Source organism: Anas acuta, chromosome 1 (assembly GCF_963932015.1).
Source record: "Anas acuta chromosome 1, bAnaAcu1.1, whole genome shotgun sequence".
In the NCBI taxonomy this organism is placed as follows: domain Eukaryota; kingdom Metazoa; phylum Chordata; class Aves; order Anseriformes; family Anatidae; genus Anas; species Anas acuta.
In genome coordinates this window covers 18,301,506-18,328,689 of record NC_088979.1, presented here as the reverse complement: position 1 = coordinate 18,328,689, position 27,184 = coordinate 18,301,506, and the positions used below count along the sequence as shown (strand labels likewise).

Genomic DNA, 27,184 nt, shown 5'->3' with positions numbered 1-27,184 from the left:
TTTACGCAGGCACAAAGGAATGTAACAAAAATTTACTGTAACAAAGATTTACACAGGCACTGAAAGTGATGGAGGAGCAGGGGAGAGATGGATGTAGGGTGACTGCTGCTCTTCTCAGCCGTGTCAGCCTAAACTGTCTGTAAAATAAATCGAATGAAAATTGGCTGTATGTCATTTGTGACAAACTATGCCAAGATATTAGAGGCTGGGAAAGTTTTATTTAATCAGAAGCAGAATTTATGACAACAAAATGTAAAGGTAGTCCCTAGTTTAAGCCACTACAATGCATAATCATTGCATATTCATTTTCCTGGAGACTTGTGAGTGTAAAATTATTCTTATTTTAAAAACTGATGACGAATGATAAAGAAAATGATAGTGTAAATGACAACACTACGCAGAGCACTGAGCTCTTTATACAGCATATCACAGCTTCAGCACATCACAGCTTTTCCAGGGTTTCAGAGCCTTTCACTGGTCAACAAAAGGGGTAAAACTAAGTGTGAGCTAGAGGACTTAGCGATAAAGTGAGTTCACAGAGAACCCCAAACTAATTTCCCCACTAAACATATTTGAAGCATCGTGCCCAATTTAGTTTTCTTGGAAAGGCATTCAGACAGTATGCCACAAAACCACTTTGGGAACTCCTGACAACCAAAAGATTTGCCTTAAATTTGCATTGCTGCTCCAAGCCAAACTGCTAATGCTACAGGAACTAATATAAAGAGAATGTATGCTTGTAAAGCAAACTATTCAGATCATAAATTCTTTTTTTGAATGATTATTTGGCTGCCAGTAAGCCATGGCCATATTTCAGCCGGGAGGGGGGGGGGGGGGGGGGTTAGTATCAGTGTCGCTGGTAAAAACTTGTTTTTACTCAAATTGTTTATATTTCTGGAAGGGCTATTTGATAATGTAAATTTTCCACTGTGACTTAAGGACAAATACTTTTAACTGTGGGATAACTGGAAAAAAAAAGACAATCCAAAGTATTTGGCCTCTCCAATTTCATCCTGGAATCACAGAATGAGGCAAAACAAACAAGAAATTGCTTGTTTGAAAATAAACACAGTTCTTGTGTTGGCCAAACATGTCGGAAATTAACTGCCATCTCTCTTGGACAAGCCATTCAGAGCAAAAATGACATTTCACCAAATTGATGAGAGCTCCCACATACATGGCAGATTGTGGTTAAGCTCCTGTCCTTCTACTCCTAGAAACAAACAACGATGTTAAAAACCTCAAAAAGGAAAGCAGAAGCTGTTTGAACTACTTTCATTTACCACTTTATATTTTTATGTGCTATATAATACATACACCATAGATGTTTGTTCATTGTCTTTTGTATTATAAAACAAAGAGTTCTGTTTGAGGAGCGGGAGTTGCAAAGGTTTCCTGCTGAAGTAAGGAGCTGTATAATGCTTAGCTAGACACTATGAAAATTCCATTGCTTAATGTAACAAAAAAGAGAATCCTCTCCCCTTCCCTCCTTCTGCATCTCAGTAGCCTCTTTTGTTCAGAAAACACAGCTGCAAAGTTCATGTAACCATCTCCTGATAAGTTGTTAAACTAGTGTATCAACACCCTGCCTCCCTGTCTCAGGCTGGGCCAACATGACCAAAAAAAGAAAGAAGTTGAACCACAACGCCGAGGAACACTACGGCCTTCATCTTCACGACCACCAGAGGGACAGAGACGACCCCCTAGCAACAGTGCGTGCAGTCGCAGAGTACACCAAGATGTGCTGCGTAATCCTGAAATCACCAAGATATAAAAAGGGACCCTGGGGGGGGGTAAGGTGCGCGCCGTTGGCAGAGCCGAGACTCCCCGGCCGCCCAGCGCTGTTTTGCTTGCTGTTGCTTACTCAATAAATTCCTTTCTATTATTAATGCAATGCTCTCTGAAAATTAATTAAGGGGGCAACTTATAACATGCTATGTTAGAACTGTTTCTGTAGCAGTCTTTTAGGACTAAAATCTAACCTGTCACTGAATTACCCAACAGGTTCTTCTGGCTTACAAATTCATATTGATCAATTGCACCAACACCTTTACAAGGCCAACAAAGCTTTTACATCAAGTCTGTTCATTTTTGATCTGGTGTTGAGGGAAAACAACCCAAAAGATATTAACAAGGCAGAGAAAATTTTTAAGTGACACTGACCATAGCATTTCAAAAGTGGTGTGTTTTAACCCTGGTAAGCAGCTAAGCTTGCCAGTCCCTCACTGCCCCTCACTCTCAGCTGGATGGAGGGAAGAGAATCAGAAGGCAAAAGTTAGAAACCTCCTGGGTTGAGATAAAGCCGGTTTAGGAAAGGAAAACAAAAACCAACCAACCAAAAAAACCACACACACAACAAAAAAAAAAAAAAAAAAAAAGAAACAAAGATGGAATATGTGTATTTTCTTACTCTATGGCATATTGGATTTTCAGTGAATGCAAATAAAGCTGTTCTTCACTGCAGTAAAAACTCTCAGATGGCCAGAGACAGGGGGCAACAAAATTCATTTGAACTTAGGGTTTCAGGAAAACCTTGAAAATCAACACTATCAGCCACAATTATATATATATAAAATCTGATTTCATACAGGTAATCTATAGGAAGGGACCCCAAATCATCTACTACCCTACACATCTGAGAGAACTGGCAACACTGCAGTGATGATACATGTGTTTAGGTGAGGCAGACAGCAGATCAAGGATCAAAGGACACATGAAATCACTATACACTTATATTTTGTGACTCTTGTGTTCTGCTGTCTGGCATTACCAGTGCTTTTGCCATAAAAGTACTGTGCTCACACACAAAAAAATCCCCTACCTCTTCTTCCTGTATTTTAACTAAGAGGTTTTTGCAAGATAGTACGTCATCTGAGGTGGCAATGATCTTTTAAGATGCAGCCATATAATTTGGCTTGGGTAGATTAATTTGTATCATATATAAAGGCAAATGTACCATTGCCAAAAGTTTCCCTTATTAAAACCATCATGTTGGTCTGGGCACTCCCTTTGCACTGCAACACTGCAGGCACCAGATTTCTCAGCATATTCTCTACAGCAGCATCTGGATATTGCTCAAGTTTCCAGAAGTTGTCTCCTCACATGAATTCTATGACAAACAATGAATTCTATTCACACAGCCTAAACACACAGCTTATTAGGAGGGTAATGAAATGGTACTAGTTATCGCAAACATCATCCCAACCAATACATCCCTCTTTCACACAGAAACTTGAGAAGCAACTGAATTTGTAGCTCACATGTGGTACAAAACCCCACAAAAATATTTTATATTGTGCTTGCTTATGAAAGCTATGCAGCTAGGAACAAAGAAAAAAAAATCTTGAGAGAAGTAATCTGTAAATAAACCGTGGTGTCGACCAGGAAGCAGAAAGGAATGTAAAAATTTGAGGGAACAGCAGATTCACTTCGCTAAGTTTGTCTGCAAAGTGAAGACCCCCCTCACCCCTTCTCTGCTCCCAGCATGACAGCTATTAAATGACCCCGATCCCACTCCTCTCTTTAGGGTTTGGGTGAAAAACTGTTTACACTCACCCGCTCTGGCAGTTCCTCTTCCTGAACGATCTTCCTGCTTCCTCAACAGGGCAAAGTGCAACCGGAGCGCTGGGTGGAGGGAGGTAGGAAAGGTTGGGGCATGCACATATCTGCCTGCAAAATGCCCGAAGGTACAGCTACAGCAATCGTGACCCTGTCAAATAAAGAAACCAAGCAAAGTGCAGCCAACGGAACAGTAAGGAGCAGCAGCTCTCGCTGTGCTTGAAGGAGGAAACTCACTGTTAAAGTGAAAGTGAGCTTTGAAATACCGTACAGACAGCTGGAAACGTAGCTGGAGCCTGTGCTGTCCCTCCTCAGCAATTCTTCCCTCCTTTCAGTGAAAAGGACCTTATTCTCCTTCTTTACTGACCACTGAATATCAGCCTCTCTTCTTTCTCCTATCTCCCTGGAGAATCAAGCATCTCATGGAGTTTTAGCAAAGTGTTTGGCTTTACTCCTTTTGAACTGCAAACTTTCCCAAATTCAAAATCAGAACAGAGAATGATTATATTTAACATGCATGTTGAGAATTAACAGCTCGTAAACACTTTTATAGCTGATAAGAAAGCTATGCAAAGGAAAACTGCTGACAATTGCTCCTGGTTTAATTCTTACAGTTTTAATTTAGCTTGGTAGAGATCCCTAAGGCCCTAATGACCTCAGAAGTTGCATGAACTTGTAGTTATGTAGTTAACTTGTAGTTATCAACCTGCAAGTTAGGGATCGTTGTCAGCAATGGACTGCGCTCCTAGCATGGAGAGGGAGCCCAACGTAATTTTTTGTCGACCAAAACCAGACCGTGAACAACCCTGAACCCTGTCAGGCCATCAGTGTGCAGGAATACTGAAAGCAAAGCTTTGCTGTATTTTCATGAGGATGTCAAGGGATTATACACGATGCTGTGCTTTTAAAAGGCACGGGTAGAAATCCTCTTTCCCAGCTCAGTAGCTCCCCTTGGTAAGGCAGAACCCAGCCGCAGGGCAACCATGCAGGTGATGTGTTTAGAACCACAGAATCATGAAGGTTGGAAGAGACCTCCAAGATGGTCCAACCATCCCCTGCCACCATCACCCACTAACCCATGTCCCCAGGCACCACGTCCAACCTTTCCCTGAACACCCCCAGGGACGGTGACTCCACCACCTCCCTGGGCAACCCGTCCCAGTGCCTGACTGCTCTTTCTGAGCAGAAATGTCTCCTCATTGCCAACCTGAACCTCCCCTGGTGCAACTTGAGGCCATTCCCTCTGGTCCTATCACTGGTTATCTCCGAGAAGAGCCCGACCCCATCTCCCCACAACCCCTCTCAGGCACCTGCAGAGAGCAATGAGCTCCCCCCAAGCCTCCTCTTCCCCAGCGAACCCAGCCCCAGCTCCCTCAGCCGCCACGCGGAGCCCCTCGGGAGCTGTAGTTCGCGCCCCGCGGGGCCGCCCGCCAGCTGGGCGGGGAGGCCGTGCCTCGGGACTACAACTCCCGGCATGCCCGGCGAGTGGCGCCGGGAGGCTGTGAGATGGCGGCAGGTTTGTAACAAGGCGGAGGGGGCAGCGCCGGGGGGGGGGGGGCTGGCGCCGTGCGGGTGCCTGAGGGGGGGGCGCAGCGGCCGCTGTGAGGGCGACGGGGGGCAGCGGGGCGCTGGGCGTGTGGGGAGGTTCAGCGAGGGTTGAACAAGGGTCGCTGTGATCTGATCCCTCGGGAATGAGGAAAGTTTAAAAAGTTGTTCCCTGACCCGCAGGGCTGTTGGGGACTCGGGCTCCTGCGGTCGCGTCCTTTGTTCTGTAGCCCTACCTCTGTGCTCCCTGCGGCACGACACACGACAAACGACACACGACACAGCGACACGACATACCGTGTGTGGAGGTGAAGAGTTAATCGCCCTGGGACTCGTTAGAGGTAAGCAGAGCCGAGTGATAATGATAAAAGATGATGGGAAGGGGAGGGAGAAGCTCACAGGCAGCAAGGGCACAGAATTTCCATGAGAATGATGCAAAGTGTGCATCGAAATACACACAGAAACAGGATCGTATTTATATGGACATAATTACAACACTGCTTTCACACGAGGATCCTATAATGGGTGTCTCTCACCTTATCAAATCCCTTCCCTCTTCTTCTGTTGCAGACACTTGTAAATTCAGAACCCGTCTCTGTACTACTGAACAGGATACCATACACAGCTCTGTAATATTTGAGGCATTACTTTTTTGAGTGCAGTTACTATTAAGATTAAATATTGGATTGTGCTGGTTTCCTTCACAGGAATTTCATTAGCAATTGTCTGAGTTGTTTCTATTGCCTAGGGAAAAGTAGACGGTGACTGTTTTTTAACTTTAGTTATAAGAGAGTAACTTCCTGTTACTGTAGATTTCTCATTTTGTATATCTGCTTCATTTCTAGGTGCTAAAAATAAGTAATCATCCACGCCAGGTTCCTATGGCTTTGAAAATTTTGCTGTCCTAACACTCCAAGATATAATAGTGTTATGTTGTCGCTGTATCAGCAAGTAGATGTGAATACCATTTACAAGATGCCAGCTGTTGAAGATCTGAGTAGTGAACGAAACTTCCTTGCACATTGCATGTTTGATAGTTCTCGTGCCGGAGTCTTCTTGGATCCTACTTTCGCTGGTTTGAAAATCAACACAGACAATTTATTATCTGGACATGAAAACATCCTGGCTTTCCCTGCTGAAGGGTTGCATCTTTCAGAGAGCCGTTCTGTAAGTGATGACTCCTTGTGTGAAGAACAGATGCTGGAGCCTGGCAGCTCTTGTACACTTCAGCAGGATACCGCTGAAACATCTCTTCCAGCAGCAGCATATAACGTAGAAAGCTCTAAAACAGACTTTGTCCGTGGTGAAGTGGATGGTCGGAATAAATCCGATTGTTGTGATCCTCTCTTACAGAAGCTTAAACAGGTAACAAAAAGCTCTAGAATTCTTTGACATACATAAATTAGGATTTATGTTGGTCCTATATGTGATTCTTCATACCTGAAAGTATGCAAAATCTTTTCCATGTATGGAACACAGTAGGCTTAAAGAGCAAGCCCTTGGTCAGTTATGCATGCATAAAGGTTGGTGTCCTCCTCACAACGTGCAGTTTAACTGGTTTTTACTGGCACAGGTTCCAGTTCAAAATGAATTGTATTTAGTGCCAGCATACTTGTTCTCAAAATTATTTTTTTTAACCTGGAAAGATGCACATAGTTTTACAGAATTCCATTATTTCTTCACTTAAAGCTGTGCAATGGGGTGCTGGTCATTACAGTGGGAGTGCTTCAGTGCAGAAATTCACAACACAGTGAAGTTGTGTGTTCTTGTAGCTATAGCAACATCTGCCGTTAGTTCTCATTGTATGTGTGTCTGCACCCTTATACCTGGTTCTGTTTAGTTGAAGAGAGAAGTTGGTGTTGAATATAGACATGTCCGAGACAATAGGACAAAAAGGCCTGGAATTACAACCCTGTGATGTTACTTTTTTTTTCTTTCCAAAGCAAGCCTGCCAGCTGATCCGCTGTGACTGGCAATACATTTGCTTATAGCTCTCCCCAGTAAGCAGATATAAATTACATTAGCTGAAGGTATTAAGGCGCACTTTAATAGGTCTTGCTGTTTAGGATGAAGAACTCAATTCCTTGTCCACCCTTCTAGAAGTTGCCTCAGTGCAAATCTTTGTTTGTGCAAGTGAAAGTGTGGGGGGCAAAGAGTGAACCTCTAGAGTATAATTCCACAGCTAAGCTTATAAAAGGTATTTCATCCCTGTTCTATATGTAAGAAAAATATTCATTCACTGTTTTCGTTATGTCAGTAGCATCCAGCAGTGGCTAACTAACACACATTATCTGATTAAGGGTATCTTAAGGGGAATTGTTAAGTCTCCTGTCTTGGAAAGTCATTGACAATCTAATATATGTTATGTATATTTTTAAAATAATTGTTAGCTTACATCTAATATTGATTTCCAAGATCTCAGATAGACTGAAGGTTACTGATACATACATATAAAGAATACTGATATATATACATTTCTAAAGCTCTCTTGATTTTGAGGTATTTCACGTTTTAATAAAACCACCATGTCCAAGTTATGTTAAAAGAGCAGAATTCAAATGTTTTTCTAATACTATAAAAATGATTGTTCTAATTCCTTTTTTTTGCAGGTTGGTCAATTAAAAATGAATGGATTTGTTGACTGTGCAAACTGAAAATAGTATGTGCAATCTGTAGATAGAACTGAAAATTGTGTTCATCAAAGCACTTTGTATTCTTAATTTCCATCATGTTGCACTTAGCTAATGGAACATCATTAAAACAAGAAATACCTGTTGTCGTGACGATTCTAATGTTGTGGTGCGTTCTAGGTATATTTGTCTTAAGTACAATAATGTAAATAAATGTCCTCCAGTACATTTTTTTTGTTTGTTTGAAAAGCTGAAGGAATTGCAACAACAGAAGCAGGAACAGCTAAAGAAACAACAGATGGAGCAACTTCAAAGGCTGATGGAAGAACAGCAGAAGCTACTTAGCATGGTGTCTGACCAGACAGCAATTCTTGGTAAGTTGAGAAATAAAGCATAAGGCATACTTCAGTAAACTGAAGAACTTGATCTAATTTCTTCATTAAAATCTGAAAGTGTATTCGGTGTTCTTCACCTCAAGACTACTTGATTAGTCAAAGACAAATGCTGCATCGTTTGAGTGGCTGATAAATGAGTGCTACTGTAGAAGGACTGTTATAAAATCCTTTTATAAATTGCCAAGAGTAATTGTAACTTAATCAATGATGGGAACTTTTTTTTGAGGAATATATTATAAAAGACAGTGTAAAATAAGCAATTGATTTCCTCTTTGATTAGCTGTTTCCCACAATACTTTGGATTGCTTTAAGCTGTCAGTGTATCCAAATGAAGTAATACCTCCCTGTTTGTGTTCATGCAGAACAAATTTGTTCAATCAGTGATGAACTGAACTAGACTGGGGAGCTGATTTGTACTGAAAAACAAACATTTGTAAACAGAATCAGTTTTCCAGTCCAATTTGCTGTGTGCAAAGGGAGAGCACAGTGCTGGGCTGGAAAAAGCTGGCAGAATTGAGGCAGGGGGATCTTCTTTTGCAGGTAGTATCAGTCTTACCTGATTTAATGGTTATCTTTCTTTTACTCTATCCAAGAAAGTTGAACTAGTAGTGTTTAGCCTTGGAACAAAAACTAGATTGCCTAATGAATTGTTTCTAATTGGAAATATAAAGGTAGAGGCTGGTTCCTGCCCTTTAGTGCCATTTCTTTTCTCCTGCGGAACAGCGGTGTGTTTTTCTTGTAATTGCAAACTACTCTGATGGCTGCAAGTCAAAAGACCTAGGCATTCAGTGGGCTTGGCAGCTTTTCACTGGTTGTGATCATCTGGGTATCGGAATCACAATGAAGAAGAATTTATGCCTTGATTTTATTCTCAAAGAATTTATGCCTTGAATAGTTGTTCCCCACATACACAAAACTGTGATTTTTTACAAGTTAAGTAACTAAGAATGTATCTCATCGTTGAGAGTTGTGCTGATTGAACCCTTTTTTTTATGTGGCATACTGAAATAATCTATACAGGGATACACAATATCTCCAGTCCAACTCCACCGTGAGGGTTAATAACTGATGTGGAATTAGGAATCAAGATGGGTTGGCAAAGAGATGCTACCGCATGACTATTTTACCTGTACGTAAAAGAAATGCATTAGAGTTCTTCACCTTTTCTGTTCATAGTTTTACCGTTGACACCAGCACAACTACTAAGCTGCTATAATTGGAATAGAGTTTTGGTTTTAATCTAGCTGTTTAATAAGGTTGCTGTAAACCTGTAGAGGTTTCAGAGAAAAGGTATGAGATTGTGTTTCATCATATTTCAAAGCTTTTAATCCAAGATCTTGGTCTAAGAGGTTGCAAAAAGATGAACTGATCTTAATTTTTACATTTGTACAAAGGAAACAGAATCTTGATAAGAGACCTTTTCAGTAGAGCAAACATTCAAAATTGTTCAGTTATTTTACCTTTAAGCAATAAATTAGCAAAGATAATGAACAATCAGAATGGGCAGTTAAGCTGTGTGGAAAAAACTTATACATTATTGGATGTTCTTTTTAAAAGAGAGCTCAAATACAAATAAGAATTGAATTGGGGAAATTTTAGGACTCACTTTGTGCGGGAATCCAGAATACGTGACCATGAAGCTCCCTTCTGGTTTTAATCTGATCTGAGTGCTGCTTAAAGTATGAGCTGAAAACTGATCTGTTTGCTTTGGGGAGAAAAACAACAACAACGATATTCTATCAATTTTGTAGGAAAAAACATGTGGTGTCCAGAACAAAAGATGGAAAAAATAATGGAGGCTGAAGATCCACACGATGATCCTTTATGTGTGGAAGGTACAGATCTCTCTGAAAAGTCCAGCAGAGGAAAACAGTTGTGGGTGACTAATACAGAGGAAAGGTAATTCAGAACATTATTTTTTACAGTTCTAAATACCAAACACAAGCTTGATTGAATTCTGAGTCCTGATTAAGAGTCTAATATTCTCAGTTTGTATAGCTTTCTCAGCCAAGGATTCCATTTTGCTAAGCATGGTGGAGACCAGTGGTAAGAGAGGCTCTGGCTTGAAATTGCGTGTGCTGTGAAAGATGTGACATTGTGTATTGGCTGAAGAGGTGTGTGAAACGTGGAGTAATCACAGTTCAGAAGCACATCTTAGTATAGGCTTAGCATATTAGCAGTTATAATTACTGTTCCCAATTTGATGTATTACAATCTCCTATCCATTATTAGATGGCAAAAAAATTAATGTGAAGGAGGAGTGTAAGGCCATGACTTTTTAGTTTTTTACCAGGAGTTGTTTAAGCATCTGGGTATGGCTAAGAAATAATAATAGTGCTTGTGGGAGAAGCCTTCTCGTGTATGGTAGAAGCTTTGTTTATGGCATGGATGGTCTATAAGTAGTTGTTGGCACTGTTTTGAAGCTCTGCCTTGTCTGTCTGGTCATCACAAGACAAGAAATCTTGTTCCAGGCTGTGGTGGGTTGACCCCAGCCAGCAGCTAAGCACCCAGCCAGCTCCTTGGCCATCCCTCCCCACCCTAGAGCAGAAAGAATGGGGGATCAGAAAAGCAAAAATGTGAAAAGTTGTGGGTAGAGAATAAAGACAGTTTACTAACTGAAGGAAAGAGGGGAAGGAACCCAAGTGTTACAAAGGCAGTCACTCTCCACCTCCAGCAAGCAGACTTCTGGCTTTGTTCCCCTCAACCTCCTATTTGCCGGGGGAGAGAAGCGGCCAGTGTGAGAAACCAAAGAAAGCTTTGGTGCTATGCAAGCAGTGTTCATCAATACCTAAAATATTTATGTGTTATTAACACTGTTTTAGTCACAAATCCAAACCACAGCACCATGTGAACTACTGTGAAGAAAGCTTACTCTGTCCCAGCCAGACCCAGTGCAAGGTGATACTGCAGAAACGAGCAGTGTGACTAAAATCCAAGTGAAAATTCAGTGGTTCGGGCAGAAGAATGGGTCAATGAGAAAAGCAGTGAAAGGAAAAACAGCAAAACCTGCATAAAGGTGCTTCTAGATGTGTATTAATTATAGCAGGGATTTGATAACCACTTCTCAAAAGATAAGCGACTAGTGGTATCATTTCTCGGATTAACTTTGCCACTTAATGACTAAAGTACTTCATAATTCGTCATTTTTTATGTAATTGTGCCCTAGGCCATTGAATAGTTGGGATGCTAAACGCAGTTAAATTATGTAGACATGTAAGACTTGATTTTTTGAAATTACCCTAGACCTATTAAAGCTGCGATTCAAGAGAAGAAACAGACATTTGAAGAATTTCTGGAAGAACAGATACAGATAGAGGAGCAGCGTCTGAAGCAAAGCCAGAAATTACAGGTTTTTAAATTTCTTTTGTAACTTTTAACTCTTTTTTTTAAATACAGTATATAGTGATGAATGCTTTAAAAACATACAAGATTCTAGCATCAAAAGCTAACACTGATTGCAATATTCACATTTGAAGATTTTACTTTAAAAATAAAAAAAAAAAGTCCTGACTACTTCATTTGTTTAAGATGTTTTTAGAAACCCAGTAGAAATATGCTATGTAAGTTCCTACTGATATGTGGGGTTTATTTGGAAAAAAATAATCTTAAAACCGTGTAAAGGACTTTCTAACATTCTCTGCGTGTTAATTTTCCATATCCACTTTCAGGAGACAAATGGATCAGCCATTCAAAAGCCAGTGATCAAACGACCCTTCCTGAAAAGAGGAGAAGGTTTAACAAGGTTCACTAATGCCAAATCTAAGATAACAATGCTTGGAGAAAGCGTGTTGAAACCTCCACAAAGGGTTTCAGATGACAGAAACGTTAGAGTGGACAGATCACAAATACAAAAGAAAAGCCTGCCTCCTAGCAAAGAGCTGGTTTCTGGGAGCCCTCTTATGCCACGTAAAAAAAATAACCAGCCTGATAAAGCAAAATATTGTCCTGTTCAGAAGACCCTTGTACTTAGGAATCACAATGGAAAAAATACCGTGCCATTAGAAACAAGAATACAACCAGGAAAAAATCTTGATGGACAGATGAGAGATTCTTTCCCATCAGAAATTAACCACAAAATAGAAAATAAAGAGAACGTAGTGGAATTTGCTAAGTCTAACGCTGGCAAAATCAGAAACAAATTACCTGGCATGGAAAAGCCTCAGTTGTCTTGTGAGCTGGCTAGTGCCTTTTCAAATGTGAAATGTCCTGCAGGTCACCCTGTAAAAGATTCAGAACTGTCTTTTGAAGTTTCATTTCAGAATAAGTTGGAAAAATGGGAAAAAGAAAAGGAAAAAGAGAATCTAGAATTAGATGAATTTTTGTTTCTGGAACAAGCTGCAGATGAAATATCTTTCTCAAGTAATTCCTCATTTGTGCAAAGGATCTTAGATCAAGATCAGCAAGCCTCAGAAGGACGTAGAATGTCCTCCACCCCTATCAAGGCAAAACAGCAGCAAGTGAAGGAGCTTGCAGTTAAACTTATAAATGCGAAAAATAAAAAGGCAGAGTGTATCACACAGGGAAATAATAAAGCAGTTACACATGCAGTCTCAAATTCAGGAACAGCTTCTAGACTGAAGGATCCAGTGAATAAAACAGACAGTGTAATGTTTTCAGGTTCTTCCTTGACAGCAGTTCCTGCTTTAAAAAGTGCTCAATGGACTCTAAATGAAGATAAAGACGAGGAAAATGGTGATACGACTACAGATTCTGAGCAGGAATTTGAGACCACGTTAAAAAATGAAAATGAAGATGTTAAGGAATCCTTTCAGAGCAATAGAGAAAGTGATCCAGGATTTTTTGAATACGGAAGTTCTACAGATACTAGCAAAGAAAGCAAATGTGGAGGTGACTTGTCAGATGAAGACTGCAGCACACTGTCAAAGCAAAAGATTAGACAAACTTCAGACCATCAGAGAAGCGTGTCTTGTATAAATAGGAATAAGATCGAGTTTGATGATGAAAGGACATGGAGTGATCTGGATGAATATTATTTTCACAATGATTTACCTGAAAAATATACTAAAAAGTCCTTACAGACATCCTTTTTCAGCAAGAATGATACAGCTGTCCCAGATAAAGCAATAAAGAGAAAAGTTGCCTCAAAGAAGGGAGATGAGCTGTCCAAACAGCCTGCAGTGGACAGTGATGCAAACGAGCCTCCGGCATCAAACCTCATGATGAAACTGTTTCCCTCGCTGAAACCGAAGCAGAAGGCAGGCTGTCACTCAGAGCATGAAATCAAATCGAATGTGGAACAGGAGTCGGGAGCTGAGAGAACAGCAACTGGTAGGAAATGCTGAAGAAAACAAGTTTTTCTTTCCAAGGCTTATTCTGCAACTTGACTTTACACCAAAATGTCTAAGTACAGACTTCTGCTTCAGGGAATGGCATTTTTAATCTCTTCTGGTTGTGTGGCTGGTGCAATCCAGCTGTTCTGTAGCTTGCAGTCTCTGGAAGGGCTGCCTCTAAGAGCTCCTGTAGAAGTTGTTTTTATGCAAGATTGCTAAAAATGCAGTTGTTTAGTGACAACATGATGGTATAGCCTAGTATGCCTTCTCTGTTAGATGATGGTAGGTTGTAAATTGATTGCAGCAGAGCTTGAACTCATTTAGCTTTTTTTTTTTTTTTTTTTTTAGAAATTCATATAAAAACTACTACACCTACTTACTGCTTTGCAGAGAACTGAATTTGCTGGGTTGTTTGCGGGAAGTAATGGTTGGCAGCTTTTAAGAGTGAATGAAGCAACTGACTGCGCTGCAGTGTCAGTGCTTAGGCTCTTCACTTGCATACTCGGAAGCAGATTGTTGAAGCCCAATGAGTGTTAAGCTGTGACTGATCAAAAAAATGGGATGGCAAAGAAGCCCAGAGATACGATTATGGGCCTCTTAAAGATATTTTAGGGACAGTGTGAGCAGTTTGTGTTGTGACTACAACTTGAAAAATTTAGAGCCATGAGTTTTTCCTGTTTGATGCTTTGCCCTCAACACACCTTTATTTAACTTCTCTAGCTTGACATGAAGCCCTTCACGTTCCAATTCCTAATACATAGTTCTACAAAGGTGATAGATGCACTTGGTATATCAGGTACTTACAGAAACATAGAAGGGTTTGGGTTGGATGTGGGGACCCTTATGGATCACCCAGTTCCATCCCCCTGCCATGGGCAGGGACACCTTCCACCAGCCCAGGCTGCCCAAAGCCCCATCCACATGGGGCATCCACATGCTCACATCCACATGATGGGGCATCCACAGCTCCTCTGGGCAGCCTGTGCCAGGGCCTCACCACCCTTGAGTATATAGCACAGGGTGCTTTTAAATGTTCCATCTATGTTATTTCAGTATTAGCAGTGGTATTGCAAGAAAATTCTATCTATAGAATAGTATATATATTTTAAATGGCCTGTGGTAATTGTTTACTTCAGTCAAAGGCTGCTTAGACAACTTGCACCTGATTGTCCTTTGATAGGAAACACTGTTCCATCCCAGATATTGAAAGAGAAACTCATTGAATTGGAAATGGAAATTGAGAGGTTCAGAGCTGAAAACACAACTCTAACTAAACTCCGTGAAGAAAGAGAGCACGCCCTGGCAAGTATCAGGTAATTTTTAATTGAAAATCAGGAAAGTTTTAATTTAAAACAACTTGGGGTGTTCACTAACAGTATGTTCTGTGTTGTCCTGTTTGTACCTAAATAGTGTTACAGTGATAAGGGTAAATAATTGGTATGTTTCAATAACTGGAGACAGGTCAAGAAACTGGTTGTTGCTCTATGGCTGTATTAAACCGTCACTATTACTCACAAATTGCCAATTTTGGAATAATATTAAGAACTCCTACTGGTTTAATATGATATCCTTGAAGGCTACACCTGGGAGAATTTCCTCATGTATAACTGAGTGATGTTCTGAGCAGTAACACAGTCCCAAACTGGTCTTGCAAAACAGATTTCATGCTAATGTGATCAATGGTTCTTCCTATGGAGTGAATATTTGAATGTACAGAGTTTGACTTCATTTCAGTCCCCTGGTGACTTCCAGGTAGCAAAGAGCAAAATAATCCTCTGGTGACTTAAAGGAAGCTCCCTACTTCCTACCAAAGTCACATTTGTTTTGTTTGGAAACAGCATCGTGTTGGTGGCTAACATGTGGGACCTGGTACTGGCTGATTCTTTTTCACACTGCTTTTGGGGGAATGGTGTTCTGCTGCTTTAACGACTATTGGCGGATTTTGGTGAAGGTTTGCTAAAATCAGGGTAACTTTTGTGACTAGAAGATGGAAACAATTGGACTTCGAATGCTATCTGTGTGACATTTCGTACTGCTTAATACTCTTTATAGTTAAACCTTCTTGGGGGTAGTAGATGCTGGGTTTTAATCAATGACTGCAAAATTCAAATTTTTTTGATTTTTCTCACTCCAGACTTGTAGGAGTTGGGCTAAAAAAAAAGCTTTGTTTTATAATTACAGGAAAGAAATTGCAGACTTTCAACAGCAGAAAGCCCAAGAACTGGCTGAAATAGAAGATTATAGGAAAAAAGAAATGAAAAAACTGCAAAAGGAGCGTAAAGTTTTTGAAAAATATACCACAGAAGCTAGAGCAATTCCAGACAAAAAAGAACGTGATGAAATTCAGGTATAAAAATGATAATTATTATTCTTGTCCACACAGGAAAATCTAGATTAATTTAAAGGGAGTTGAGAACTAATTTATAACTTAATTTGAAAGGTTGCAAGTCATTTCAAGATAGGAACTGTTTGTAGACCCAGCCTAACTGAGAAAGCAGTTATGGTCTTCACAATATTATGTGATGGTTTCAAGGCAAAAAACAAACAAACAAACAAAAAAAGCACATCATTTTGTCACATTTCCACAATAAAAGCTGCACTTGACTACTGTAGAATTTCCTTTGTCTTTGATACAAAATTACTGTAGCTAATATAACACTGCAAGTTTTTATTATGGTAATGGATCAAAATGCAAACTAGAACCATACTTGAATTTTATTCTGTCTGCAACTGTTCCAGGGTAAAAATAGTTACTTTCTACAATTTTCAAAGTTGTGTTTTGTGATTACTTACTTGTAGTTCGTTAAAGGTCAGAAACATACAAACATGTTTCTTCACTGTCAGGATTTATGTATGTTAGGCATACAGACGAGTTGTTTGAAACTTCACGTGAGTATGTCACTTCTTGACATTACTTCAACAGGTCAAAGTAACATTTGCTAAACTGGCCAGGCAGATTCATGTGTATTTTGTGTGTTTGTATCCTCCCTATTTTCCAGTGCCAAGACTTTTAAGGGCCCTCTGGAGGGTAGCCTTAAAGATAACACATTTCTGCCTGAAGTGTGTTTGTGCAGGCCAATCTATAAAGTGTAAAGGATGCTCAGAGGGGAATGAAAGACATCCTCTGATTAAGTTCAGCTTATAGAGTGGATACCTAAAGTTGATCCTACCATTTTCAGGGAAGAAAACTTCCTCTACCTTTCATCGTCTCTATTATACAGATCTTTCTTTTTACTGATAAGTACAAGTATTTTTGTATGTACTTTTCTTCCTTTTGCTTGTAAGTTTCTTCCTAGAACATTAAGATCTTTTGCTATATTAAAAAAGATACCATTTATAAATGTGCATTTTTCTAAGGCTTTAAAACAGCAGATTGCAGAGTTACAGGAAGATTTAAAACGAAAAGAAGCAAAATGGTCAACCACCCATAGACGCCTGAGAGATCAAATAGAAGCCTTAGTAAACGAGAACATGGAGCTAAAAGAGGAAGTCAAAATTATGGAGAGGTTTCGTCTTGAAGCCTGGAAAAAAGTAGAAGCTGCTGGAAGCAAGAAGAAAATTGAAAATTCTGGGGTGACTCTAAGAAGAGCAGAATCTGTAGTAAGTTTTTAATCTCAGTGTTTTAAGTTGGTGGCTGTGAATACTCTGGGTTTTGGATCATAAAGTTGGAATCCAGTAGCCACAACCTTGACATTAACTTTTAATTTACTAATCTCGGGGAGTCTACTAGTGGTGCCAGACACAGAATTTGATTAATCTCACATTCTCTCCAACTGTGAATGTTCACAGAACCATGGAATAGTTGAGTTGGAAGAGACCTCTGGGAGTCATCTGGTTTAATGTCACTGCTCAAGCAGGGACACCCAGAGCAGGCTGCCCCGGACCACGTCCACACAGCTTCTGATGATCTCCAAGGAGGCATCTTTATGTGCAGTATCTGTTCTGTTGAGAAACTTGTCATCTTTGAAATTCAAAATGATGCAATTATAAGAGGAAAAGTACATAGACAGGATATAACCTGAGAACTTTTGTACCTCAAGGATCAGCCAGGCAAATCAGGCAGTTCACCATTGTCTACAGAAGTTATATTTAGTTTTGAAACTATTATTCTGGATTGCTTGTACCAAATTAACATTCTGTAATTGGTGGTAGGGAGGCAGCAGACAGAGGAAGAGTTCCAAAACATAGCTTGGGCTACATCATGCAAACCCTTCTGCTGACTAAATCTCAAAAAATGTAGTTTGTGAAGAAAGCTTGCAGTTAGTTTCATGACAAATGGTGTATAAATTTTATTGCAAGCGAACAGTTATTGAATAAAAGTCACATAACCCACAAATAACTCTTCCTTCCAGAGTCTACCAAATAGAGGCCTGAAAAGCCAAACTGGATCTCCACTTCTTCCAGCACAGAAGGGTGGCAAGATAAGTGGCAAAAATTATTCACAGGCAAAAGGTATAAATGTTTGTCTAATCAGCAAATTCTTTAAGAGTTAACAGAAAATAAATGTAGAGGGAGCAGTGCTGCTGTTCCTTGGTTTCCTTCTTTTCAGTTAGCTGGCAATAGCATTTATTCCTATATCCCTTCCTAATGAATCAGCAAACATAGCAAGCAACTGGAGGGTTGTAGGTTTTGTTTGTTTTTTGACATCTCTAAAGGCAGATAACCAGGATGTTATCTCTTAGAGGAGTACAATCCAGAATTGAAGCCCATGCTGTTTTTACTTTGATAATCTTTCTGGAAAGCTAGGGAAGACACAGGAAAAGTCTGCCAAAGACTGTTTTTGTTGAAAGATTGTCAGTCCTGCTTTATTCACGATAAGGTATAGCTAGTAAGAATGTTACCGAGATCCCTAGGTGGAAAAGAATCTCCTCTATAGATCTAGAAATGAAATAGGAGAGAAAGTGCAAGTATTTTGTTGGTTGCAATGATTCTTCAGTCAAGCATGTTGCTAATACATGAAGCAAATTACTTGCCCCAGAGAGCTGACATGCTGTTTTTTCATAAATGTACTGTTTTTATTTTCTGCTGCACTAAAGAAATGTAGGTGTCCTGTACAACTTGATCTCATATGTAACACTTAAACTGTACTTTAATTTTACTGGCCAAATTAACTTCCTTATGTTTATCTGAGTAGGAAAGCTTTCTAGAATGCCTGCCTCAGCACCTGCTAATGACAGAAGCAACTCTGAGACAGCAGCACTAGAAGATTCTTCTAGGACTTTTATGGTAGTAAGTGTTGTATCTTGATTTTTAAAGGGAAAAAACAACACAAAACAAATAAAAAGAAACCATGAAGTTATCTGTACTTAAATGAGTATTTGGAGGGTGACCTGGAAAGCTGTTGACTCATTTTTTATTATTTTTCTTGGTAATGAAATTGCAGTTAAGGGCTATATAGTAGTCAGTGCTTTACCTCTCTCTAGCTGTTGCAGCATTCTTTGGCTGAGGAAAGGAAAGGAAAGAAAGTAATAATCTACCCCCTAGAATTTTGCAGAATGTTTACCCTTTTTAGAGGAGGGAAAAACCTAACTATGTATGTTCCATGTAGAGAAACCATTCAAGAATCTTCTAAGAATTCTTAATTGCTTTAGGTAGCATTTAGGTTTTATAAAACTTCATCAGCTGTTTCACACCTTTGTATGGGTGACTTCAGTCTGTTGAGCACCACGCTACAGCACTGAATTCCATTTTACCTTGGACAAAAACTGACCACAGACAAATTACTGCTAGCCAGAGTACCTCATATAGTAGATGTTGCATAAAATCCAGATTGGGTTTATGACTTCCCAGACCTGTCTTCCTACCCTCATACTTCACATTTCCTAGAATATTTGTCAGCCTAGGGAAAACAGTTGCACGATGACAACTCAAGTTTCACTTGAGTTTATGCTTATATTACCGGTGTCATTTCAGGACAGCTCTCCTAATGAAGCTCTTGTGCCAGCACCATCTGGACTTGAGCATACAGATGGTGAAGAGATACAGAGGGAAATCACTTATCCTGATGGAAAGGTAAAATGAGAGTGTGGCACTTGAAATTCTGTGAGACACTTGCTGTGAAAGATGAGATGAATGGGTACCTGAATGTGATGGCTAAATACCGATCTCTGCAATCCATTTGTTAGGTTGAAAAGGTTTTGAAAAATGGCTGTCACCTCATATTTTTTCCCAATGGAACGTGGAAAAAAGTGGGTTCTGATGGGAAGACTGTAACAATCACCTTCTTCAATGGGGATGTGAAGCAGATTATGCCTGATCAAACAGTGGTATGCATACTACACCTGCTCCCCTATACTTATATGTGTGTGTATGCATACAGTTCCTGACTGGATACATTAATTTGAACTGTTCCCTGCAGATTTATTATTATGCTGATGCTAAGACTACTCATACTACATACTGCGATGGCTTGGAGGTCTTGCAATTTTCAAATGGACAAATAGGTAAAGAAATCATCCAACCCAGCCAACCCTCAGAACTACTACATATGTATGCAAAACACTCCTGTATTTATGTAATATTGTCTCAAAATACATTTCAGAGAAACACTATCCTGATGGCAAGAAAGAAATCACTTTCCCTGATCAAACTATCAAAAATTTATTTACGGATGGGCAAGAAGAAAGCATCTTTCCAGATGGCACTATCGTTCGTGTTCAGCGGTAAGCTTTGTTTTCAAGTACCCAGACTACTGACAGGGAAGCAGTAGTTAAGAGCTCCCTGCCAGAGGCAGTATACAGTGATGTATTTGTAAAAGCTTATATTTGAATATACTGGACTGAGAAGGCTTGCTTACTGTTTGCATTTTTCTTGTATCATAGAGAGGATAGAGAACTGAATACCTGTGTATTTTCTAGTAAGAAAAGAAAAAGTTACTTAAGCATTCTCTAGAATTACAAGTGAGAAGTTACTTAAGGCCTCAAGCAGGTCTGACACCCAGTCTGACTGCTCAAAAAATTATTTTAAACTTTTCCTGGACCTTTGCAGAAATAGATTAAGAGCAGAGAATGCGTAGCAGATGCTCTTGAGTATAAAGAAGCCATGTCAGTTTTGGAGAAACATGTTTGAGTACCAATCACCTGGGATGGTATTTAACAAAAGAGGCCTTTCAAAAATACTGTATTAATTTCTTCATTTAGGCTTATGTATTTAATGCTTGTTCCACGAATAAATTTAAGCCTACTTACAGTCCTTATAATTCTTACAAAAAAAAAAAAAGCACATATATATGTGTTTAATGCAGAGATGGAAGCAAAACTATTGAGTTCAATAATGGCCAGAGAGAGCTACACACATCACAGTTTAAGAGACGGGAATATCCAGATGGTACTGTTAAGACTGTGTATACGAACGGACACCAGGAAACCAAGTATGTCTCTGGGAGAGTAAGAGTAAAGGACAAGGATGGCAATATCCTCATGGACACCAAGGTGTAGTAAGTTCATGCTGATCCTGTTGGCACATCAGCAAAACTATTGTACATTCCTGTAAACAATAAGAACCAACTTTTAAACTTATGTTTTGTATATATTGTTTATAGTTTTCCTGAAATAAATTTATTTTTCAGTTGGTATTACTACATTACTACTTTCAGTTGTTTTGCCTGTTTTTACTTTTCAGAAGTTGTTTATTCATTGTGTTCTATGATGTGTAGTTTAAAGGGTGTCCTTTAAATCCTTGGCTGCCAGTGAAAATTCATCAAACAGCTGCAGATGAACTTACTTTAGAAGTCGAAGAGAAAAGCCATTCCATCTAAGGTGAAAGTTGCTTGTGTTAGTGTAAATCAAGGGTGCTTTTCAGTCAGGCTAGAGCTTATTGTTTATTTTTCTTTCATCTGAGTTGGGAAATGAGCATCATCAAACCCAAACTATATTTTGTAAACTGCTCGTCTTTAAGGCTAGCAAAGGCAACTGTGAAATAGGTTAATTCTCCATGCTGTTCAAAGAAAAGGGGGAGTAAACATCAGAAACCACCAAAGGTTATCTTCTCATCCCATTCTTCTACCTCATCCAGTTGCAGACTTTTAAGCTGGCTCATCTTTAAAAATTCCCCAGCATGTAGAAGTCTTGTTACTGCTGCTATGAACAGCGGATGCTGTGATAATCCTTGTTGGTCCCTTCCAGTTTGGCTATTCTAAGTTTATTTCACTTGCTTTTTGCAGTGTGGAAGACCTCACTGCCCTTTTTCTTGGGGAAAGCAAGCTCGGTAGTTACTGCGCTCTATGGGATGTACACTTACTCAGCTAGAAGGCTGTAGAGGCTGGTCATGGCAGTTCTGGCAGCCCAAAATGGCAGTTCTTAATGTCATTCAGGCCCACGTCTCTGTGACGATGGTTGTATATAATTTTTAATAGATATAAGAACAACATTACATTTGAAAGATTATTGTAACACCTGTAGTATTTAGAACGGCATGTAGGGCATTTCAGCACCAAAATACGTACTAAACCCATGAACTAATCCTTCCAGTGCTAGTATAAACTGATAACTTGCAACACTTAACTACAGAGTTCACAGCCAGTCTATGCACTAAGTTTTGCACACATATTCATGTCAAACACAGAAATGCACAAGGGGATGGGTGGTCAGGAGGTTCGCCCTGAATGTAAAGAAATTGCTATGCAGGTGACAGCACTCTGTGATTCAATGGTACAAGCCCATCTGCTGCAACAGCCTGAACTGGACAATGCTGCCTTCCCTCTAACTCTGCTCATCTTGTTAACTTCGCAAAAAAATGAGCAAAATGTAACTTGAGCAAACTGAGTTCCAGCTACTACCACAACGAAACAAGGGTGGAGCTCAAGCAGCACTTGCTGGGACAGAAAACACATCTCTTCTGATCTTTACAGAGGACAGAAAGGAGAAAGAATGGTTTTGGTCATAGATATTCTGGTCACACTTAAGTAGCCATTTTCAACACCATCCGAGCAGGGACTCAACTGGAGCTTTCTTCTGAAAATACTTCTACCAAAAACAGGAACTTGCACTGAATGCAGGACTACAAAGTTAAAGATGCCCAGCCTGCTCCACTGTAAGGGCTATGGTCAAAGTAAGAAGCCACGAAAGGTCATGCCAAAAATCAGGGAGTACCAAATAAACAAAACGAAGCAGAAATCTCACATTGTCACTACCAGATTTCTAGGACATACAGAGCACCTATCTAAAACCCAGTTGGTTGTAATGAGATTCAAGCCATGTCCAGGGTGGACACAAGCAATCCAGGTGAATTTATCTATTTAGGTATTTGTGAGAAAGTGAGTGTAACAAAGACCTCTAAGAGAATAAGAGGCTGGAGTCAGTTTTGTTTGAAGAGACTATCACCTTCACTTGTGTCTGATTTCAAGACTTGTACTTTGCTACACCAATTTCCTCTGTTTTCCCTTGATAATCTAGATCAAATTCTCCATGGGGTGACTGAAGCAGCTGAGCCCTGAATATAAAGGATGCACTACACTAAAAAGGTTTCTTTGAATGTCTCTTTATAGCAGGAAAGAGAAGGAAGCTTTCAGATGTATGCTGAGCAGGCTCCAGTTTATTCTAACACTTTGAGTTGAATGCTACAGCGCCTGGAATAGGAAAGAGGCGCAAGGACACCCAAGCCAAAAACAAAACACAGCAACAATGCAAATGTGTTTCAGAACAAAACGAGTAACATTCCCCACCTCCCAGCTGTTCATTCCTGGTTCCAGACTGGTACCAAGAAACTATCACCAAAGATGCCTGAAATATGAACAAGAGTTACATCACAGTAATAAAACTATCCTCTTCTCAACGTTATTTCTTCATCTATTTCCTTACTACAACACATTCATTCCAGCTACTCTTATCAAAGAATTATCACAAAACACCACTTAAGGCTGTATGTGAATAGATAGCGAAGCTATCTATCTACATCTCAATTAAGAGTCAAAATTGTAAAAGTCTATAAATGCAGATTAGGAGAGTGCTTCTTAAGTGGGAGGGAAAAGAACTACATAACATCAAGTTGGTTAAGGAATTTGAAAACCCAAAACCCAAACCAGTCTTCAGTATTCTCTGTAGACACCACATGGTGTAAAGCTTTTCAATTCAAGTATTCTGTGTTCAGAGGGATGGACATCCAGGAGTTACAGAGCTCAGTATGAGAACCACTGGCCCAGGACATTGAGAACAAATGCTGAAAATTAAGAAAATAATTTATTATTATGATTGTTTGGATAGAGTACACTGCCACTCACCTGCTAGGAACCTTCTTCAATGACTACCAGCAAATGCTCCCCTTATTATTGCCTTAACACTCCTAAGTTTCAGTATCTGTTAGTTCTTAAAGCTGTGTGTGCTTCAGTTATGTGTAACTAACTAAATTCCATTTTTAATCAACTTTTATTTAATTAGAAGAGTGGAAGTGTGGACAGAAGATTTTTTTAAAAATGTAATTCTGTTTGCGGTCAATCAGTTAGCATATTGAGACCCTAGCTTAAAACTTTTGAAACAATGCCTCTTCGTGATGGTATGAATTTGTAATTCGTATTCACAGTACTCACATGTCACTCCTCCAACTCTGCAAGTCCCATTTCTATCAGTTTCATATGAACTAGTTTTTGATCATCTTCATACAAGGAAATGGTGACCTCTGGTGAAGATGCCTGAAAATCAAAGTTTTAACAGTTTTCAGAAGCATGACAATGGTCTGTTTAAATCTCACAGACCAACTAATAGTAAAAAGGACTTTGCTGGCTATTCTCACTGCCAAATGGAACTGTGAATACAGGGAGTATTTCTGTAAAGGAAATTAAAGAAACTTTTTTTCCCCCCCAAACCAGGAATGCTCAGCAATTTTTTTTGATTGCAGACTTCAGGAAAGAGCCACATGATTTTTTCACTTCAGTAGCAGTTCCTTCATGGTAAATGGTTCAAGATTTTAAATTATGAGGGTCTACAGTAAAACAAGTACTCAGAAATTACACAAAGATTGCCAGAAAGAATTTTAGGCTGAGCTGAGCAAGAATGAAGAAAAACTGCTGTTTCTCACAAGTATGGAAGCAGAGAGCTGTTTTCCTTCAATGCAGTCCATCATAGCCCACAGTGCTTCCATGCTCCACTCGGGACAATATGGGATTCTTTTTGCATTTGTATCACTTAGAGGTTTAAATCCAGCCAGCAGAGCTCGCACTGCCTGAACGGGATACTGCAGCAGGTGATGAGGTATGCAGCGCAGCCTGCAACAAAAATGAAGTGTTTGCAGGCAAGAACCTACCTGTCAAGCAAAACTGTCACTGGAAACAAAGAGACAGTTTTAATGGTTCATGGGACAGTTTTAAGGTGTGGAAATGGGGTCAGGGGCCCTGCTCTACAATAGCCTGCTGGTGTCACGCTGAACAATTCACCATGTAGGGCTAGGCTCTCTGAAGGACTTTCGCATCCTAACTATCATGAAGTAGGCCAGTGTCATACACCAGGCACGCTGGCTCACCATTACAGCACCCACGGAGGAGTCTCAGGTGCCCAACATAGACTGGAGTGAAGAACAGAAGAGCAGGACTTCCAAGAAAACCAAGGGACACAATGCAGCCTCTACAGCTTGTGCATCTGGACAACGATGTAGATCTCTGCAGTTCAAACTACTTCACTCAAATGTCCTAGTCCAACTACTTGATGTAGTACTTTAGTTTTGTTTTTATCATCTCATTATCCACCTCCCTCTTTCCATCCCAGAAAAAAAGGAATAGGGATGCTGAACAAGAAGCGCAACCCTGAAGTGTATCTCCTAAGACTGTAACAGCCCAGGAAGCAGGAAATCTGTTCAAATCCCCATTAAGTAAATCTGTAGCTGCTCCAGTGAGCTCAAAAGCAAGTCAGTGTGACTTATTTATATAAAATGCATGTGCTTCAAGAGAAATAATTCAGAGAAGTCTAGGGGACCATGAAAGCCTAGTGTCTGGGACATCTGTGCCTGTGTACTGGTGCTTGAGGAGTAGTTCCTAGCAGCTCAGCATCAGGCAAGAACAGGGATCTGAACTTCCAGCTTCCTCATAAGCAGCGTGGGGCGTGCTTTGTTCAGTCACTTCCTTATCTTATTCCCCAGCTGTCTTCTACACAGGTTGAGCTGCAAAGGGTCAGAGGATTTATTTGTACAGAAACCAGGGACTAAGCCATCCAGGTAAAACCTTCTTGGGTGCAAAAGCAGATTGTGAACCCAAGCCTACCTCACAGGGTATGAAGTTCAGTAACCCAATGATAGAGAAACCTGGTATTATAGTAACGGGCTTCTCCTAACTACCCCAGAGACAGAAGCAGGTGCACACCCTAGTGCTCTGCAGGCAAATTGTGTAACCAGCCACCTAACTTTCTCTCCAACTGAAATCTAATGCCGCACTATTACTTATTGAGTATCTATAGCTATATACACATGATTAATACATTTGTGAAAATACACGCACCTGTAAATACTTATGATATAAGCATATATATACACGCATACACACGCACACACATCCGTATTTTACATGCATTTTTTTCTGATTATTTACTTGCTGGTTGGAACAACTGAAAAATTGCCGTAGTCAACAAACTGAATCAGGATCTTATCAGGGTTGAGTTCTTCAACAGAGAGGAGCTTCGCTCTATACCACAAACCATCCCTGTATTCTACAAGGCAAGGCATTTCTGCAAAAACAAAAGCCCCAAAATACACTCAGTGCTATACAAACTAATTCATGTCATCAATTTTGCTTTGTGACTGCGATTCTATTCTTTCTCTAATTCGTAATATTCTCTCTGAAATTCAATTCACAATCACTAGGATGTAATTTTAGTCAAGTTAAAAACAGCCAAACTGCTTCATGTTGGAAATTTCCACTTGGACTCTCCTGTACACTTCAGTTAGCAAACAGATCAGACTTTTAAGCTGGATACTGCATAAAACCAGAACTTTACAAACTAGTTACTAGAAACAAGAACTAGCACTAAGTAGTTTCTTCACGAAGTTCTAGATGAGTGCAGTTTATTATTTTAGGCCCTCTAGCTGTGGACAGGAGAACTGCAGTATGTCATGCCTGATCTGAGAAATTCAGAATAGGGTTCAAGTAATTTCCAACTCTAGATTTTCAGTACAGATCTTATGTCTTTTGAGTATTTAGTAGACTTCCAGAGCCATAGCTTCAGGGAAGAATTTTATTATTGCCATATTCAATCTAAATGTTATTCATCAGCTTCAACACACAACAGAAATTTGAGTTATTTTCATCATCCCACTGAAAAACAGTAACAGAGAAGTCTCCATTTCATGCAAAGAACATGTAGTGTATCATATGATTATCATGCAGATTTGTTTCTTACTCTGTTAGATTTACTCAAATATCCATACGTAATAGAATTATTTTGATTCTTTGAAAAGAATTTCAGGCTTTTGTTTATACACATGGAAAAACAGGGGGGAAGATAAGTAAACTAACATACCTGTTCTGAAGTCTGTCAGGAGAGGAAGAGAATCCACGTATTTATTGCACCATTTGAGGGCTTCATTGAGGCTGTCCAAGTTGCAGCTAGCATCTCCCTCTGTGGTAGACGGCTTGGTAACGTTCTCAGAAGGATTAAGACAGATGTATACCTATCCAAACAAAAGGCTCCCATATTACAATTTTTGTAGACTTTTTATGACCTTCAAATTCCACCGCTAATCAAGGATTATTAGAATACTACCTATTCCCATCCTGGAAAGGTTTCAGCACTTACCTCTCCCCTTTCTTCTTTCCTCAACTTACAAATAAATTTCTAGTTACACATTT

The 27,184-nt window shown here is 39.8% G+C and overlaps 3 protein-coding genes across 11 annotated transcripts in view; 1 reads left to right on the top strand and 2 right to left on the bottom strand.

The window, feature by feature from the left end:
* PARP4 (poly(ADP-ribose) polymerase family member 4) overlaps positions 1–4,986 on the bottom strand; it is a 50,026-nt gene extending 45,040 nt beyond the window's left edge. The window contains exons 1-3 of one of the 3 annotated variants that reach the window (XM_068670770.1): positions 4,869–4,986; positions 3,825–4,027; positions 3,556–3,709 (exon numbers count right to left, since the gene is read on the bottom strand). Coding sequence is in view for 1 of the 3 variants with exons in the window: in XM_068670765.1 (XP_068526866.1) it covers positions 2,411–2,508 (98 nt within the window). In the remaining 2 variants the exon portion in view is untranslated. Of the gene's footprint in view, positions 1–36; positions 138–2,410; positions 2,512–3,555; positions 3,710–3,824; positions 4,028–4,868 lie in introns of those variants that run through there. The other 2 variants (XM_068670765.1, XM_068670778.1) reach the window with 2 other exon arrangements.
* CENPJ (centromere protein J) lies at positions 4,952–21,006 on the top strand. 3 transcript variants are annotated; one of them, XM_068670843.1, is made up of 17 exons: positions 4,952–5,074; positions 5,287–5,444; positions 5,949–6,468; positions 7,984–8,107; positions 9,880–10,027; positions 11,372–11,477; positions 11,797–13,417; positions 14,600–14,732; positions 15,601–15,766; positions 16,777–17,019; positions 17,772–17,871; positions 18,554–18,645; positions 19,333–19,431; positions 19,545–19,685; positions 19,778–19,862; positions 19,961–20,081; positions 20,663–21,006. In XM_068670843.1, the coding sequence occupies exons 3-17, from the start codon at positions 6,034–6,036 to the stop codon at positions 20,853–20,855; spliced, it is 3,807 nt and encodes a 1,268-aa protein (XP_068526944.1). In that variant the 5' UTR covers positions 4,952–5,074; positions 5,287–5,444; positions 5,949–6,033; the 3' UTR covers positions 20,856–21,006. The 3 variants fall into 3 exon arrangements, with proteins under 3 accessions (XP_068526944.1, XP_068526927.1, XP_068526935.1); XM_068670826.1 differs by having other exon boundaries at positions 18,554–18,648; XM_068670834.1 differs by lacking the exon at positions 4,952–5,074 and having other exon boundaries at positions 5,156–5,444; positions 18,554–18,648.
* A 739-nt stretch (positions 21,007–21,745) lies between these two features.
* RNF17 (ring finger protein 17) overlaps positions 21,746–27,184 on the bottom strand; it is a 45,938-nt gene continuing 40,499 nt past the window's right edge. For 4 of the 5 annotated variants that reach the window (XM_068670814.1, XM_068670791.1, XM_068670796.1 and 1 more), the window contains 5 exons: positions 26,856–27,006; positions 25,928–26,063; positions 24,430–24,616; positions 23,942–24,043; positions 21,746–23,574 (listed from right to left, as the gene is read on the bottom strand). In XM_068670814.1, the coding sequence (XP_068526915.1) occupies positions 23,945–24,043; positions 24,430–24,616; positions 25,928–26,063; positions 26,856–27,006 (573 nt within the window). In that variant the 3' untranslated portion in view covers positions 21,746–23,574; positions 23,942–23,944. Of the gene's footprint in view, positions 23,575–23,941; positions 24,044–24,429; positions 24,617–25,837; positions 26,064–26,855; positions 27,007–27,184 lie in introns of those variants that run through there. The other variant, XR_011092657.1, reaches the window with a different exon arrangement.